General features: G+C 41.4%; 1 protein-coding gene across 3 annotated transcripts in view; it reads left to right on the top strand.

The window, feature by feature from the left end:
• The window catches only part of IFTAP (intraflagellar transport associated protein), a 41,077-nt gene that overhangs the window by 1,979 nt on the left and 23,532 nt on the right, over window positions 1-15,566 (top strand). Inside the window, exon 1 of one of the 3 annotated variants that reach the window (XR_003991240.1) lies at window positions 525-745. The exons of 1 other annotated variant lie outside the window; for it this stretch is intronic. Coding sequence is in view for 1 of the 2 variants with exons in the window: in XM_030484788.1 (XP_030340648.1) it covers window positions 10,570-10,693 (124 nt within the window). In the remaining variant the exon portion in view is untranslated. Of the gene's footprint in view, window positions 1-524; window positions 746-10,525; window positions 10,694-15,566 lie in introns of those variants that run through there. One more of the 3 variants, XM_030484788.1, reaches the window with a different exon arrangement.

Here is a 15,566-nt window from a genome sequence, read left to right as displayed (position 1 = left end):
ACATTTGATTTGCTGAGTTAGATTTCCTTTGTCTCTTCTTTCATATTGAGTGGTTACTTAGCTTCTTTGTTTTTACAGGATCTTTAGAAAAAGTAATATATGTCTTCCATGCTGAAGATGCTACAAGCACATGTGTAAATTAGTGCTCTGTGTTTTCTAAAACTAGTATTCTACATTTGGCTGCTGGTTTATATTTGAAGTCTAAAAAAAGTATTAAAAATGTCAAGCAATTTAATTGGAATGCTGGCATTCATTTTATATTCTTACAGATATTTAAACAATCTCCACATATGACAATTATTAGTGTCCATAATGTTCCAAACTATTTTGCAAATTTTGAGCAGTACTCGGTCCAGAGTATACTGTCTGAAGAGACTGCTGCAGATCAATAGTGGAGAAGTGACCCATGAAAATGATGGTGGGATTGATAGACACACAGAAATTGCTAGTTAAATAAACTTACTTGAACACGCTTCCTCCTTGCTATCCCTTAATAATTCTTGAACTTTACATAAGCAAGCAGTTCAGTAAGTAAAGGAGAGAATGTTTATCCTAGATTCTCTGACAGGAGTAGCTCCTTAGGCACTTGCTGGAATTGCTTTATCTATCTTCCCAGGTTGTTTCATGCTAATTATGTTGTGTTAATACAGTGTGGTTGATACTTGATTGTGCTGTCCTCCACCTCTAACCTTCCAACTCCACCGATTCCTCATCTGACCCTGAACAGCTTCAAGGAGCCCAAAAGGTGAAAATCTAAACTTAAAACAAAAAAGTTTAAAGTTTTTTTTTTGGTGGCTTTATGATCAAAACCATGTCATTGTGGAGTCAGATTAGCATTAGTTAAGATAGAGGGGAAAAGCCACTATCAGAATCAAAGATGGATAAATAATGAAGGGTGAAGTTACATAAACAATTACCAGTTAAAGTGACTTGAGTCATACTTCATCGTATTCGTTTTTTTTATAAAAGATGAAGCTCCAAGGATTATACAAATAAGTGAGGATTCCAGTATTCTTTTTATAACCCCCATATTTGAGAAGTGAAGTGTAGAGATCTGAGATAGAAGCTAAGGTAACAGAAAGAAGAAAATTGATATTCACCCTTATCTTATTCTAAAATCAAACATGATTTTGGGCTGGGTGTTTTCAGCTAATGGTTGTTTGTGTGGCAAGAAGAGATTACAAGGAATTCACATTTAGATGGATTCATTGGGAGATCTGTTTACAGACTGATCAAATGAAGAGAGGTGTTTTTTAAAGGCACTAGCTAATTTAATTTGAAATGCGCTTGGTACGGAAATAGATGGATATAATTCCAATTTTGTACGTGGGGTTTTATTTCAGAATGTGTTTTATAAGATGAATGTGTTTTAGAAACAAAGGGTAGGATTCAGGCACCTCAATATCAAGTAACATTTCATATCCTTTGGGATATTCTTGTCTTCTGTGTAAAGCAGCAAGTCTCCCATAGGTATTGTCTCCTAGGTCCTAGTAAATCTAGGACTTATCAATGTCACTACATTACTATGTTTTGGCACTGAGTCTCTCCCAAACTGTTTACTACTTATTGTTCTGGTTGACCCTGTGTAGTAATTGTTGACCTGCATGATTTGCCAGTTACACGATGAGGCAACAAAATCATTTTAACCAGGAGAGCAGTAAATAATCAGGACTGTTGTATAGCATGATGTTTCATCTTAAGATTTGTTATCAACAAGAAAAAAATGCTATGTTCATAGTAATTTCACAGTAATCTGAATGCTACCAAATAGTGAATGATTTCATCTTATGAATGGTAGCAAACCCAAACCACATTTCATTTACACAGAGATAAGGTGTTTGAACAGCACTGATTGGACACTGAGAGAACGGATTGGAGGATAGCACAGAGTCATAGTTGTTAAATGCTCTCTGCTGACCATTAAATTCTGTCATTAGTTTGCAGTTATTTTTAACTTGGCATGAACACAGATATCTATGATAGAATTAAATTTATTTTGCAAATTAAATTTCATTTGCAATATTGTATATATCTATTTTTTTTTTGTTCTTTTACTGATCTGCAGGGTCTCCCTTTGCAAAGTGAAAAAGCATACCCCTGAAAAGCAAGTGCTGTTCCCAAATTATGCACAATCACAATAATATTCAGACACAGAGTTTTGAAGTCCTCGATAAACAGGCTTAGGGAAGAAAATCTTTATATAGTATTTCTCAGAACATTTGCTAAGTGTATCAACCAAGTTTGCTTTGGGCAAAACAATAAGTTCAACGTACCTGGCTGATATGGGTTTATGTGTCCTCCGAAATCTTTGTGTGTAATTTGGATTCAAATGTGAGCGCTTGGAGGAATCTTCTCTAACAGCACAGGGGGCTTGTGGCACGGAGACACAGCCTGATGGAGGGGAATCTATCTGCTGAATTTGCAGATGTTCTCTTGAGAACTTGGTCTGCTGTGGCTAACTGGCTGTGACAGGTTTTTTTTACCTCTTTCCTCTTGTCTTCAGATGGAACAGCAAGAAACCCACCAGACTCTAGAAGCTTTAACTCTTTGCAGTAGAACCAGACCAGAGTGACAGTAGATGCCTGGTAGTTAGATTATAAATGTATGCAGCATATGCTGCATTATAGTTTAATTTTTTACACTGCTAGACCTGTCAACCTCATGATCTTTTTGGGATTTTTCAGTGCTATTGTAATATAAAAATGTAATCTTTAGGTTAAAAGATAAAATAATTTCAATAACTAGTAAAATAAAACAACTCCTGCTGATGGGCATACTGCTGCTTTCCCCAGGAATGCTCCACTGAAGGTGGGTAGTGACATTGAAACAGAGCAAAGGAAGTAACAAATATATGCAACTTGTTGAGTGAGGACTGACTGGAAGTCCGATTCAAAGTCCACTGAGGTCATTAGAAATGTCTTTTTTCTCCTTCAGTGGCCTTCTGATCAGACCTTGAAAGCCCCTTAGAACTTTGCAAAATTCTGTGGTATTTTTTATCAGTTTCCCAGTGCTTTTCTCCAGCAAAAAATTCTTAGACTCCTTGGCAGCCCTCTGGGAACATATCCTTTTAGCAGCTAGCAGTGCTGAGGCACAGAGGGTAAACGTGCCATTTGCATAACGTAGCACAGCAAGTAAACAGAGAAACCGGGAAAACAGTTCACTCTTCATAGCTCCCTGCTTTTGTTTCCTGGCCTTGCTTCACCCACTCCCAAGTTACAACATCTGCTGCACAGTGTTTTAGAAATATCTCATCTTCTGTTTGAAACTGCTATGAAATAGAAACAGAAAGAGCTTGAAATGGAATTTGATTAGTACAGCAAAGCAAACGTACAGAACGTTTGCGAAAATTGCCTTGAGATGTTGAATAACTGCAGTGCAGAGAGGATGTTTCTCATCTGAGATACAGCAGCTCTAAGGCACTGTGCCCTGTAGCATTCATATGGGCCTATTACTTCTCTAGTGAAACAAGGATGAAAGACTACCCTGCAGAGTTGAATGCTGAAGAACTGAATTTGCCCCAAATTTAAAAGCATTTGGATTACACTTATTTCTATCTTCAGTAGCACCTAGATGATATTTGACAGCTTCTTATTCAAGTGCTTGACATAGTCTGGCCGATGTTTGGGTCTGTGATCAAAGATCTACTGGCAAAAGAGGTACAAATGTTTATGCAAAAAATCCAACTGCCCAGTTGCATCTCATTTAATATTTCACATTAATTTTATTCTCATTTTGCCTGTTGACATGCCTTATCTTTAGGAATTCTTTTTGCAATTACGGTGGTTGAGAAGATGGAGAAATTAAGTTTGTTGGCAACAACATGTTGATTTTGGAGGAGGACATGGTCTGTCCAAGCTGGTCTTTTGTAACTGTCGGTGACAAACTGCTTTGGAGGAGCTGCAGCAAGTAGCTTCAGGATAATCTATCTACAAGGCAGGAAAATCATGTTTGGAACTGTCCAGGTCATAGCAAGAACATCTAGGATTTGCATTCTAAATTTATTTGGAAGAGAACTCATGTGAACACGAATAGACTTTTCCTTCATAAGTTTTTTTAATAGCACTGACATAGGTAGTATGCTTTCAGAAGATTGCTCACTGCTGTGGAAATGCTTTGTTTCACTTGATTTTCTTCTTCCACAATCAATTACTTAAAATAGTATGTGGTTTACATCTTCTTCATATAATTCAAAATTGCATTGAGATTTTCAGTCAGGCTTTTCAGCTTACTTTCTGCCAGAAAAAGCACAGTCATCTCTGAGCTGGAATGTAGCTGACTCTCTGTGGGCTGCAGTAATGCACTCCAGTGCAGCGGGGAAAGGTAAGGCTGCCTTACTCATTCGTGCAGGGTTAGCCAGCCAGAATGCAGACTATGCTGGATATTTAGCCAGGATGCACAGGCTGAAACCTATGGAAAAATGGGGAGTCCAGCATCCCAGTCTGCATTTTTATGTCTCATCTAAACCAGTACTTACCATGTGAGGGGCAGGCCTCATCTAAAATAGTGGATTGAATCCAGCCGTGCTTTGACTGGCAAATGCAGGACAACTGCATTGCAGGCTACCATGTTTGAGAGGAGTGTTTGGTGCACAGAAAGCATTACCCTTGTCAGAGGCCTCCAGGTGGTCTTTAAAGGGACAAGCCATTAGAAGTGCATTAAAAAATACTTGTGATCATCTATGGGGCTGATATAATAACACTGAAATCAAGCAGAATCAATGTTCTTGCTTGCAGTTAAAGCCCTTAGACATATATGATGAAACCTCATGGAGTTCAGCAAAGCCAAGTGCAAGGTCCTGCCCCTGGGTCAGGGCAATCCCAAGCACAAATACAGGCTGGGCAGAGACTGGATGGAGCTCCCCTGAGGAGGAGGACTTGGGGCTGTTGGGTGATGAGAAACTCCCCATGGCCCAGCTTCAGTGGGCACTTGAGTCCAGAACCCTTCCGTGTACTGGGCTGCATCCCCAGAGCGTGAGCAGCAGGTCAAGGAAGGGGATTCTCCTCCTCTACTGTGCTCTGGGGAGACCCCACCTGCAGTCCTGCGTCCAGCTCTGGGGTAACAACACAAAAGGGACGTGGAGCTGTTGGAGCGAGTCCAGAGGAGGCCATGGAGATGCTGCGAGGGCTGGAGCAGCTCTGCTCTGGAGCCAGGCTGAGAGAGCTGGGCTGGTTCAGCCTGGAGAAGAGAAGGCTCCTTAAGGGGAGACCTTAGAGCAGCTTCCAGTGCCTAAAGGGGTCAACAAGAAAGATGGAGAGGGGCTTTGGACAAAGGCCTGTAGGGACAGGACAAGGTGTCCCTGCCCGTGGCAGGGGGTTGGAACTGGTTGAGTTTTAAGGTCCCTTCGAACCCAAACCAGTCTGTGATTCTGTGATATACGCCTTAAAAGCTCTTACAAGCTGGGCACTAGAGGCACATGTTTTTGACCATTGCCAGGGTTGGCTCTGAGGCTCAGTAATGCACTCATGCCAGCAGCTGCAGCTTCCATCCATGCAAATTGCTGATGCATTAAGTGTGTGCTCTGAAAGCATCCTGCTGAAGGCAGTGGTAGACATCCAGTTGATGCAGACAGGATTAGCTGTTACAGATCACATTGAATTGAGAAATTCTGCAAGAAACCTCATCTGAAAGTATTAGTTAGTTACTTTGTAGTTGAAATTTTTGTCTTTCAGTTTGTTTCCCTAGTTCAGTTAATCCACACCTGCTTGTGGCCAGAGCTTGCTGCTGTTGAGTTTGCTCCAGGAGCTCTGCCTCCCTGCAGGTGGAGAGGAGGGTGGAGGAGGAGAGAGAAAAGTAGGGCAGGGCAGTAGAGCAGGGAGGGCTTTCTTTTGTAACCGTAGATTTGCAGATGTGTAAACAAGAAGGAAACAGTTCACTGCTTTCTGGAAAGTGGGTGATCTTCCTGTGCTGTCCCACTGCAAAAGTGTGTCTTTTTCGGAGCAGGAATTCCCAGAATCACTCTGGTCACTAGGCCCACTTTCACAGTGCCATCCTGGGATGTTTGTTAAGGTAGTGACCACAGTCCATAGCTAACCACAAACAGAGGGGAGATTGAGATGAGATTTTAGGCAGAAGATGAGATCTTAGGCACACTATATTACACTCCCACCGACCCGCCAAGGCAAGCGCTATGTGCTTACCATGGTGGAAGCAACCACTGGATGGCTGGAAACATATGCTGTGCCCCATGCCACTGCCCGGAACACTGTACTGGGCCTTGAGAAACAAGTTTTGTGGCGACACGGCACCCCAGAGAGAACTGAGTCAGACAATGGGACTCATTTCCAGAACAACCTTATAGGCACTTGGGCCAAAGAGCATGGCATTGAGTGGGTATATCACATCCCCTACCATGCACCGGAAAATCGAGCGGTACGATGGGCTATTAACAACTACACTGAGAGCAATGGGTGGTGGGACTTTCAAACACTGGGATACACATTTACCAAAAGCCACCCGGTTGGTCAACAGTAGGGGATCTGCCAACAGGGCTGGCCCAGCCCAATCAGAACTTTTATGTACTGTAGAGGGGGATAAAGTTCCTGCGGTGCACAGAAAGAATTTGTTGGGGAAGACAGTCTGGGTTATTCCTGCTTCAGGTAAAGGCAAACCCACTCGTGGGGTTGCTTTTGCTCAGGGACCTGGATATACTTGGTGGCTAATGCGGGAAGATGGGGAAGTCCAATGTGTACCTCAAGGGGATTTGATTTTGGGGGAAAACAGCCAATGAACTCAATGAACTCAGCACTGTGTGGGGGTGCTGAGGCGCTGGCACAGGTTGTCCAGAGAAGCTGTGGCTGCCCCATCCCTGGCAGTGTTCAAGGCCAGGTTGGATGGGGCTTGGAGCAACCTGATCTAGTGGAAGGTGTCTCTGCCCGTGGCAGGGAGTTGGAACTGGATGAGCTTTAAGGTCCCTTCCAACCCAAACCATTCCATGATTCTACAGAATACTTTTGAAAAAAAAGTTGTGACTGGTGTAGTTCCTGTGCTAGCTCCATAAGGAAAAAAGATCAGACGTCTGGTGATAACAGAGTATAAGATGTAAAAATAATGTATTTATGTTCAATCTTATTTTTGCAGACATAGGTTCTAAAATCTTGAGAACAGGTGTATCTGGTGATGTTTTCCATGAACCTATGAGTGATCTATAAATAAACATTTCTGAATCTCTCTTTTATAATTGGGAATGACTTTCGGGAGAGCAAATTCAGTGTGGAAACCTGACTTGAATATATGCCAGAAATACTAGTGAAGTTGTTTTTTTCCCCCTGAAAAATAAAATTATGCCAGGTTTTAGTGAGTTTGTAGAGAGGATTAATTTATTGCTCTTTCCATTTAAAAATTCAGAATCTTGATTTTTCTTTCATTGCCTATATTATGTTTAAAGTAAATATAATAAAGCACTCAAAAATGCAGCATAAACCAGGAAGCCCATATTCCACCACATTTTTTGTTGTTTAATAGAGCTAATAACTGTATAATTGAAATCATGCTGATAGTCACTTGACCTGCATCTGTGATTCAAGGCGGAGATTTCTGGTTTGGCTTAAACTGCTGGGAAGAAGACTGTATTTGGAGAAATAAAACTGATTTTTCACAATCTGCTCATGATCAGCAAGGCTTAGTGAATGATTGCCTCAAGAAACCTCATTATGGTAATTTGGATGGATAAGCAAGAGATGCAAGAAGAAAGTGCAGTTGTTGCTTGAATGCATCACTTATTGATATTTGACTCTGAAACCATCCAGACGTCAGCATGGGAAAAGGATCAGATATCCTTGCCTTGCTTGCCTTGAAACCTCCAAGTTAGTTTGATGCCTTTTGGGAAAAAGAGGGTGAGTTTTGATGTCAGGATTAGTTACTCTCTAGCAGAGCAGTGCAGTCATTGCATTCATAGAGATGTGATGGTATCCAGTTCATAAACTGTGAGTTATTCCAATCAATTATTGCACATTTTCTTTTTTTTTTTTTTCATGACAGTTCAAGGAAGTCATTGCCTTGAGGCTGGGAATTGGATGGTTGATGAAGCCTTTTACTTAATGTAGAATCTACCAGTTAGATCTTTAGCAAACATGAGAGTCTTCTGGTCAGCCTGGCTTCAGCTGTTCACATCACCAGACTTCTCTGAAGCTTACCTAGTATGGTGTTCATTTAAGAGATACTCTCTTAATAGGTGGGAAGCAGCAGAAAACCAAAGTGGAGTGAAAAGGAAAAATTCAAAAACCTTGATAGGTTGAGATAAGTTTCTGAACACCTCTGTTGTACCATGAATCACTGAGTCATAGAACCATAGAATGGTTTGGGTTGGAAGTGATGTTAAAGCTCATGTAGCTCCAACCCTTTGTCATGGGCAGGGACGTCTTCCACTAGACCGGCTTGCTCCAACCCCTGTCCAACCTGGCCTTGAATGCTGCCAGGGATGGGGCAGCCACAGCTTCTCTGGGCAACCTGTGCCAGCACCTCAGCACCCTCACAGGGAAGAACTTCTAGATCTCCCCTCTGTCAGGTTAAAGCCATTCCCCCTTGTCCTGTCCCTACAGGCCCTCATCCAAAGTCCCTCTCCAGCTTTCTTGTAGCCCCTTTAGGCACTGGAAGCTGCTCTAAGGTCTCCCCTTAAGGAGCCTTCTCTTCTCCAGGCTGAACAAGCCCAGTTCTCTCAGCCTGGCTCCAGAGGAGAGGTGCTTCAGGAACTAGAGAATCCCTGCCCTTGAGCTGCTGCTCATGCTCTGGGGATGCAGCCCAGCACATCGGGGGGGTTTCCAGGCTCAAGTGCACATTGCTGGGTCATGGGGAGCTTCTCATCACCCAACACCCCTAAGTCCTTTACTCAGGGCTGCTGTATGTGTCTCTCACCTATGTTTTTCTGCTTCTAGTAGTCTGGTCTAATGTGTATAAAAACTTAGTAATATTATTAACTATTTGGAGCAATCCAAAGCACAAATACAGGTTGGGTAGAGACTGAATTAAGAGCAGGCCTGCTGAGAAGGACTTAGAGGTGTTGGGTGATGAGGAACTCCCCATGGCCCGGCTTCAGTGTGTGCTTGAGCCCCGAACCCCACCGTGTGCTGGGCTGCATCCGCAGAGAGTGAGCAGCAGCTCGAGGGAGGGGATTCTCCTCCTCTGATGCACTCTGGGGAGACTCCCCCTGCAGTCCTGCCACCAGCTCTGGGGCAACAACACAAGAAGGACGTGGAGCTGTTAGAGCAAGTCCAGAGAGGGCCACGGAGATGCTTCGAGGGCTGGAGCAGCTCTGCTCTGGAGCCAGGCTGAGAGAGCTGGGCTGGTTCAGCCTGGAGAAGAGAAGGTTCCTTAAGGGGAGACCTTAGAGCAGCTCCCAGTGCCTAAAGGGGCTACAGGAAAGCTGGAGAGGGGCTTTGGACAAGGGCCTGTAGGGACAGGACAAGGGGGAATGGCTTTAACCTGCCAGAGGGGAGATTGAGATGAGCTCTTAGGCAGAAGTTCTTCCCTGTGAGGGTGCTGAGGCGCTGGCACAGGTTGCCCAGAGAAGCTGTGGCTGCCCCATCCCTGGCAGTGTTCAAGGCCAGGTTGGATGGAGCTTGGAGCAAGCTGGTCTAGCAGGAGGTGTCCCTGCCCATGGTAGGGGTTGGAACTGGATGAGCTTTTAAGGTCCCTTCCAACTCAAACCATTCTGTGATTCTATTATTTACACAGCTTTTATAAATGAGGGGCAGGTTAATTTTAGCATATTTTGCTGAGAGCCATTTCAGGATCGTTAATTGCTTCTTTTAGAGTCTTATAAAGTGATGGAGTTAGGCTAGAAAACTGTTGCTATGTGATGTGGTCAGTGGAGCTTTCAAGTCCAGAGAAGCTTCTATGGGATTCCTTCAGCTCTCAGCATTTTTTCTCTTCTTGAGAGTGGCCCTCGCCTTCCTATATGGCTGCCCAGTCCCATCTTCCCCTTCCTGTCCTGTGTACTGTTTCAGCATACACACGTGTCATCATAATTTAACATGCCCTCCAAAATCTGTGTTTAATGACTTTGATGATACAGTGACAAGTGCACCTGCAGAGTGGTGGATCCAGTCCAAGTTTTGAATGTACAGGTGTCACTGTTGTTAAATCCATCATGCTAGTGAGTGTTGGCTCTGCTCCTGCAAAGAAAGCAGGTGTTGTAAGACTGAACAAAGCCAGGCTGGATGAGGCCTTGAGCAATCTGGTCTAGTGGACAGTGTCCCTGCCTGCAGCAGGTCATTGGAACTAGATGAGCTAAAAGGTCCCTTCCAACCCAAACTATTCTGTGATTCTGTGATTCTATGAAAATGAGGGGGAATGAGCACCACCACGAGAGTTTGGCACTTCTGCGGCTCATACTACCCAAGGACAGAAATTTCAGGCATCAGTCTCTCCCTTTCTGCTTAAAATTACTATGTCCACTTGAATTTTGGGGAGGAATGTTTGCAAGGTCAGAACTTCAAAGGAGAGAATAAAAAGTGGACATTCTGGTGCTCATCTATTTGAATTAGGTACTCTTTAAGTTGCTTTCTGCCTGCAGATACATGCGGCTCTTTTTTTTCTGTGGCAGAAGCAGCCTACTAAAGCAGATATACCTGTATGACTGTCAAGGTGTGGATGATGGGAGAACAACTGTTGAACAGCAGCATCCTTGATCAATTTATTAATAGCCATGAACAGTCATATGAAGAATTTCTAAACACATTCACTCATCTTTTGAAGGGTATGTAACTTCCCAAATGTCCCATTAGAAATCACAGCCAGAAAGGAAGGCAAGAAAAGAAGCAGTAGTATTTAGTGTCATTCTGCTACCCACTTGTTTTGTGACCTTAGGCTAATTCTTGTGATGCTTTTGTTTCGCCTATCAGCAGTGGGATCCCTAAGGATAACTTTTCTTAGGTTGGTTCGCAAACTGCTAAAGTAGGTCTCTACAGGTGATGAACCATGGATTTCTTGCACTATTTGGAAGCATAGGCTTTTTCTAAGTATGTTCTGCATTGGTTTGCTAGAGAAGTTTCCATAAAAGAAGAAGAGCCTAGGGCAAGTCCTTAATAGTATCAGATGGCCTAAGATAAGGGCTGTGCAATTTGGATACTTTCACAGGTTTACTGGCACTAGCTTGCTGCGCGGTGCTGTTGTGTGTGGCAAGCTAGCAGATAACTTGGATGAAGGCACATCAGGATATCAGATTAGGATGATTAGTCTGAAAAGATCTCATGTTCTGCAGATGAAATAAAGGGTGGGGCTTAACATTGATCTGAGCATTGCTGAATTACAGGCAGTTTAGATCTGGGTACAAACTCTGTAGCTCAGGTTCATTTCTTTTGTTCATGTTAAGTCAGGTGCCATAAAAATAAATGCTAGCTACATATAACTCACAATTCTCTTTACCACAGTTTTGCATTAAAAGTGATGTCCTTATGTTATTACAGTAGCACTGTATTTTTCACTCACAGCATGTGGCATGCTCCAGTGATTGGCACTCAGAAATCTGTCCTGTCCTTGTCCTTCAGGCAGAACTAAGTGTCAGTCACAGGCGTTGAGCAGAAAACCGGTTGGGGGAGTCGAAGCTGCCATTGAAATCTTGTGGCAACCTTCTGTCTCTCCTCCCACTAAAAAATAGAAGAGAAAGGAGACACTGGGGGATGAGATAAGAGGACCGAAAATTAGGTTCTGGTCTTCTTTATGTATGATGGATATACTGGGGATAGCTCCTATCTTAGACGCATGCTGCATGTCATGATGCTACTTGCAAAAAGCCTCAGCGTGTATTTCAGTCACTTTCATTGTCACTATAGCATCTGCCACTGAAACTGCGTAAAAGCTAGAGCTTCAGCTGAATCAAATACTTAGAAATGCACTTGCCTATGCTGGCATAAACAAAATAGCTCAGCTTGTTTTCCTCCCACCTTCATTTTCCTTTAAAAATACCCCAAGGTGCTGGTTTGCATTATGAACTAATGACCTGCAAAAATGCCACTTAAAGCATGAGGCATTTTAGCATCAGAACAGTGCAAAATACTTTATACAACATCACATTCTCAGTTTCTTAGTTGTGCATTTGAAAAATAGTCATTTGAGTTTTGTTTTTTTTTTAATTACTGTTTTTTAAAGCAACTATGATAGCTTAATAAGACTATCTGCTGATAGGATCCAAAATGTTTCACTTTTATGTATGAGTTCAGCTATTTAGTGCAGGGATATATTTGTGGTTGGTGTCAAGCAAAATCTGATCATTTTCAGATTACCTTTCTGAATTTGGCCTCATAATGTGTTAGTCCACACACTAAATCTTTGTACAATAACTGTTAATGTCCATATTTGCAGTCCTGCTTAATTTGATATAGAGATAACTATTTGCATACATGAATAACCAAGCCCATTCAGTTGTGTGTGTAAATATACAGGAGCTCTTTAAAAAAAATTCGTTAAAAAACATCACCATCTGATAGATTCTTGACTGTCAGAACACTGGAAATAGAAGACACGTATAACTAACTAATTGGATCACACTGATTTCACAGGGTACCACATTTATCTAATGTGATTTTCACTTGTGCATGAACTTCTACTAGCTCTCTAGTTGGGATTGCAAGGGTGTTGTCACCAGGAGTTTCTACATTATTCTTGAAAGCACTGCATAAGAATCTGATTTCCTAACTAATGTTTAATTTTTCTTCATTAGTTAAATTTACATATGGTGAAACTGGAAAGAATATACCTTGAGTGCAAAGACCGAAGTGTCCTTGACTGTACTGGCCTAGCTAAAAAGAACCTTTTGAGGCTATAAATGTCAGCCTGGAGTAACCCCAATGAGCACCTTAGGGTCTTCTGCTGACAAAATAGTTCCATTGTTGTAAATAAGGGAAACAGTATTACTGAATTTTTGCATTCCTGACTTCCATTGGCTTTTTAAGGATTTCTAATATCCTAATCAAGAAAATTGCATTTTTTGAATGTTGTCTTTCTATGTCTGAATGCGTGATATTATCTTTGGCTAACTTCTATTCTTCCTTGTGCTATTTGAAAAGATGCTGTCTTAGCTCAAGTAGAACAAGATTTGCAGTCAAAATAAGGTCTTTCTAAATTCTGTGTAGTTGATTTAGTGATATGTGTATGGCTTAAGTAGCACACAGATACCTTATAACTCAGTTAAATCATAAAATTATATCTTTGATATAGGAATTTAATCTTCCTAATTTTAGTATTCCTAAAACCCCCCAATGATTCTCTTTTTTAAACTGTGCTGGGTGCTATGACAGAATGAGAATTCATAGACTAATTGACAAGTAAATCCCAGAGTAGGGCTTTTACCTCTGTCATATCTGATGGGCCATAGATAAACATACGTCAGTGTAATTTTAAAACTCTGAGCTAACTTTTAAAACTTATATATACTCTAACAAACAGGGCCTACACATCTTAAATGTATAATATTTAAAAAGTATGTGAGCACTCACTCCATACCATTTTTAATGGAAATGGAAATTTTTAAACCATTTTTATTGATTCTGTAATGGATGGACACTTGGAGGCTAGTTTAAGATTCTGTAAGTCTCTTAGTTTTCCTACTTAGAGCATCCAAAGTAGGTTTGTTTTTTTTGTTTGTGTTTTTTGGTTGTGGGTTGGTTTTTTTTTTGTCAAAAGGGTAATATTAACAAAATTAATAGAAAGGTGAAAGGGCTGGTGAACTCATTGGAATGTAATTTAGTGATTAGAGCCCAGGTCCAGAAAGATGAAATTTTTCATGCTCACTGTAAAGTTTTGCAGAAGTTTTCAGCATTTGGAAAAAAAACCCCCCACCTCTTGTGCAAATCCAAAACAAAGATGTTGGTCAGAGGAATCATTTTATTAGTAATTTATTTTAATACATTCATATGTGCTGCTTTTAGAATCACTGAACCCCCTTTTGCTTATGCCCAGTTACATATTTAGTTTTGTTAGTTTGTTCTGTTAGCTTTGAGTATAAGGTGATAATAGAACAGGTAACTGGCAGTTGCTTTGAGGTACAACTCTGCTATGTTTCGTTAAGTCCAGAGGAAAATCTTAAGAGTCAAAGATTTCTTGACTATGCAGTTGAAGAATCATAGAATCATAGAATCCCCAACTGGCTTGGTTTGGAAGGGACCTTAAAGCTCATCCAGTTCCAACCCCCTGCCACGGGCAGGGACACCTTCCACTAGATCAGGTTGCTCCAAGCCCCGTTCAATGTGGCCTTGAGCACTGCCAGGAATGAGGCAGCCACAGCTTCTCTGGGCAACCTGTGCCAGTGCCTCACCACCCTCACAGGGAAGAAGCCTTAAAAGAGTTTGATTTACCAAGGAATTAATGACACAGATTACTGTAGATGTGGTATATGTGTGGTCTTCTATAGAACTAAACACTTTCTAGAACAACTTTGGACGAAAATCTCATGGAAATAAACCAAATCCCCACTTGCCACGCAGGGCAAGAGACTCTTTTAAATCTTAGGAAGAGTGTTGGCAACCTGGTGGAGAGAACTATGATTTCCAAAATCAGAAAGCAGCATCTGCTCGTTTTTCTAAACTCAGAGGAAGATTGGGAAATTCCCTGGAGCATAAAATATGACCTTATTTGACCTTCTACAAAAAAGGAAAAAAGAATTGTCCAAGCTTCAAATTTTTCATCTAGATTTTAAATTACTCCTCTCCCACTTCTAAAAATATGGGATCCTGGGTTAATCAGCTGCATAGAAAAATGCTGCCATGAATAAAATTCTTATCCAAACCCAAGTTTAGATTCATATTTTTTCCCATGGTCTGGGACATTTGACCACTGGGATTAAATTCAGTCCATTCCTGCTGTTAATTGTGTTTGATCTCATATACCTCACGCTGCTCAGCCCCATCCCTTAGCAAACTGAACCTTAGATGTATACTCCATAGCCTCAGTGCAGTTGTTTTGATGCCTCTGTGCTGAGCAAGCTGTCAAGCAGAGGAAGTGGGAAAGTGGCCGACCATGTCTCTGCTTCCAAGTGGCACACAAGAGCTGTGTTCTGGGTTGTGATTAGGTTAATTGAATTCCCCAGTGAAGGCTGAGCAATATATTTACAAGTTCACAGTCCGTTTGACAGTAGCTATCTCCTTTTTTTCAATTAACCACATTTAGGAAAAACAACAACTTTCAACTTCCTATATATGTGTCGGTAGGGGCACTTTACAAATGTGAGTCTTAACAGCAAAAGCATTGCAGAAAACTATATAAGAAATGACAGTAAATTTGCTTTAATTTTAAAAATGGACCAGTAGGACAATGCTAACCTGAAGAGGAATTTGCAGCCTTCTTCGTATGAATGTATTTGTCAATAAAAGCAACTAGGTAGTTCAATATAAATAATTAAGTGAATCATCCCCTGGGAATTTGAACAGGGCATGAAATAGGGAAACAGCGTCAATTCAGAGCTTTTTATTGATGTATTATGCTGGATCATTGGAAAGAATTGATTGGGAGAAAATATTGGCAATTTTCTATTGATCATAAATTTGGTAGTTATCTCTATGTAGCCTTCAGTTACTGTAGTATAAAATCAAATATCATACAGAGCCCCTAAATGTAGAAAACCAAACAGACATAGG

Source organism: Strigops habroptila, chromosome 4 (assembly GCF_004027225.2).
Source record: "Strigops habroptila isolate Jane chromosome 4, bStrHab1.2.pri, whole genome shotgun sequence".
Taxonomy (NCBI): domain Eukaryota; kingdom Metazoa; phylum Chordata; class Aves; order Psittaciformes; family Psittacidae; genus Strigops; species Strigops habroptila.
This window is presented reverse-complemented; position numbering and strand designations above follow the sequence as displayed.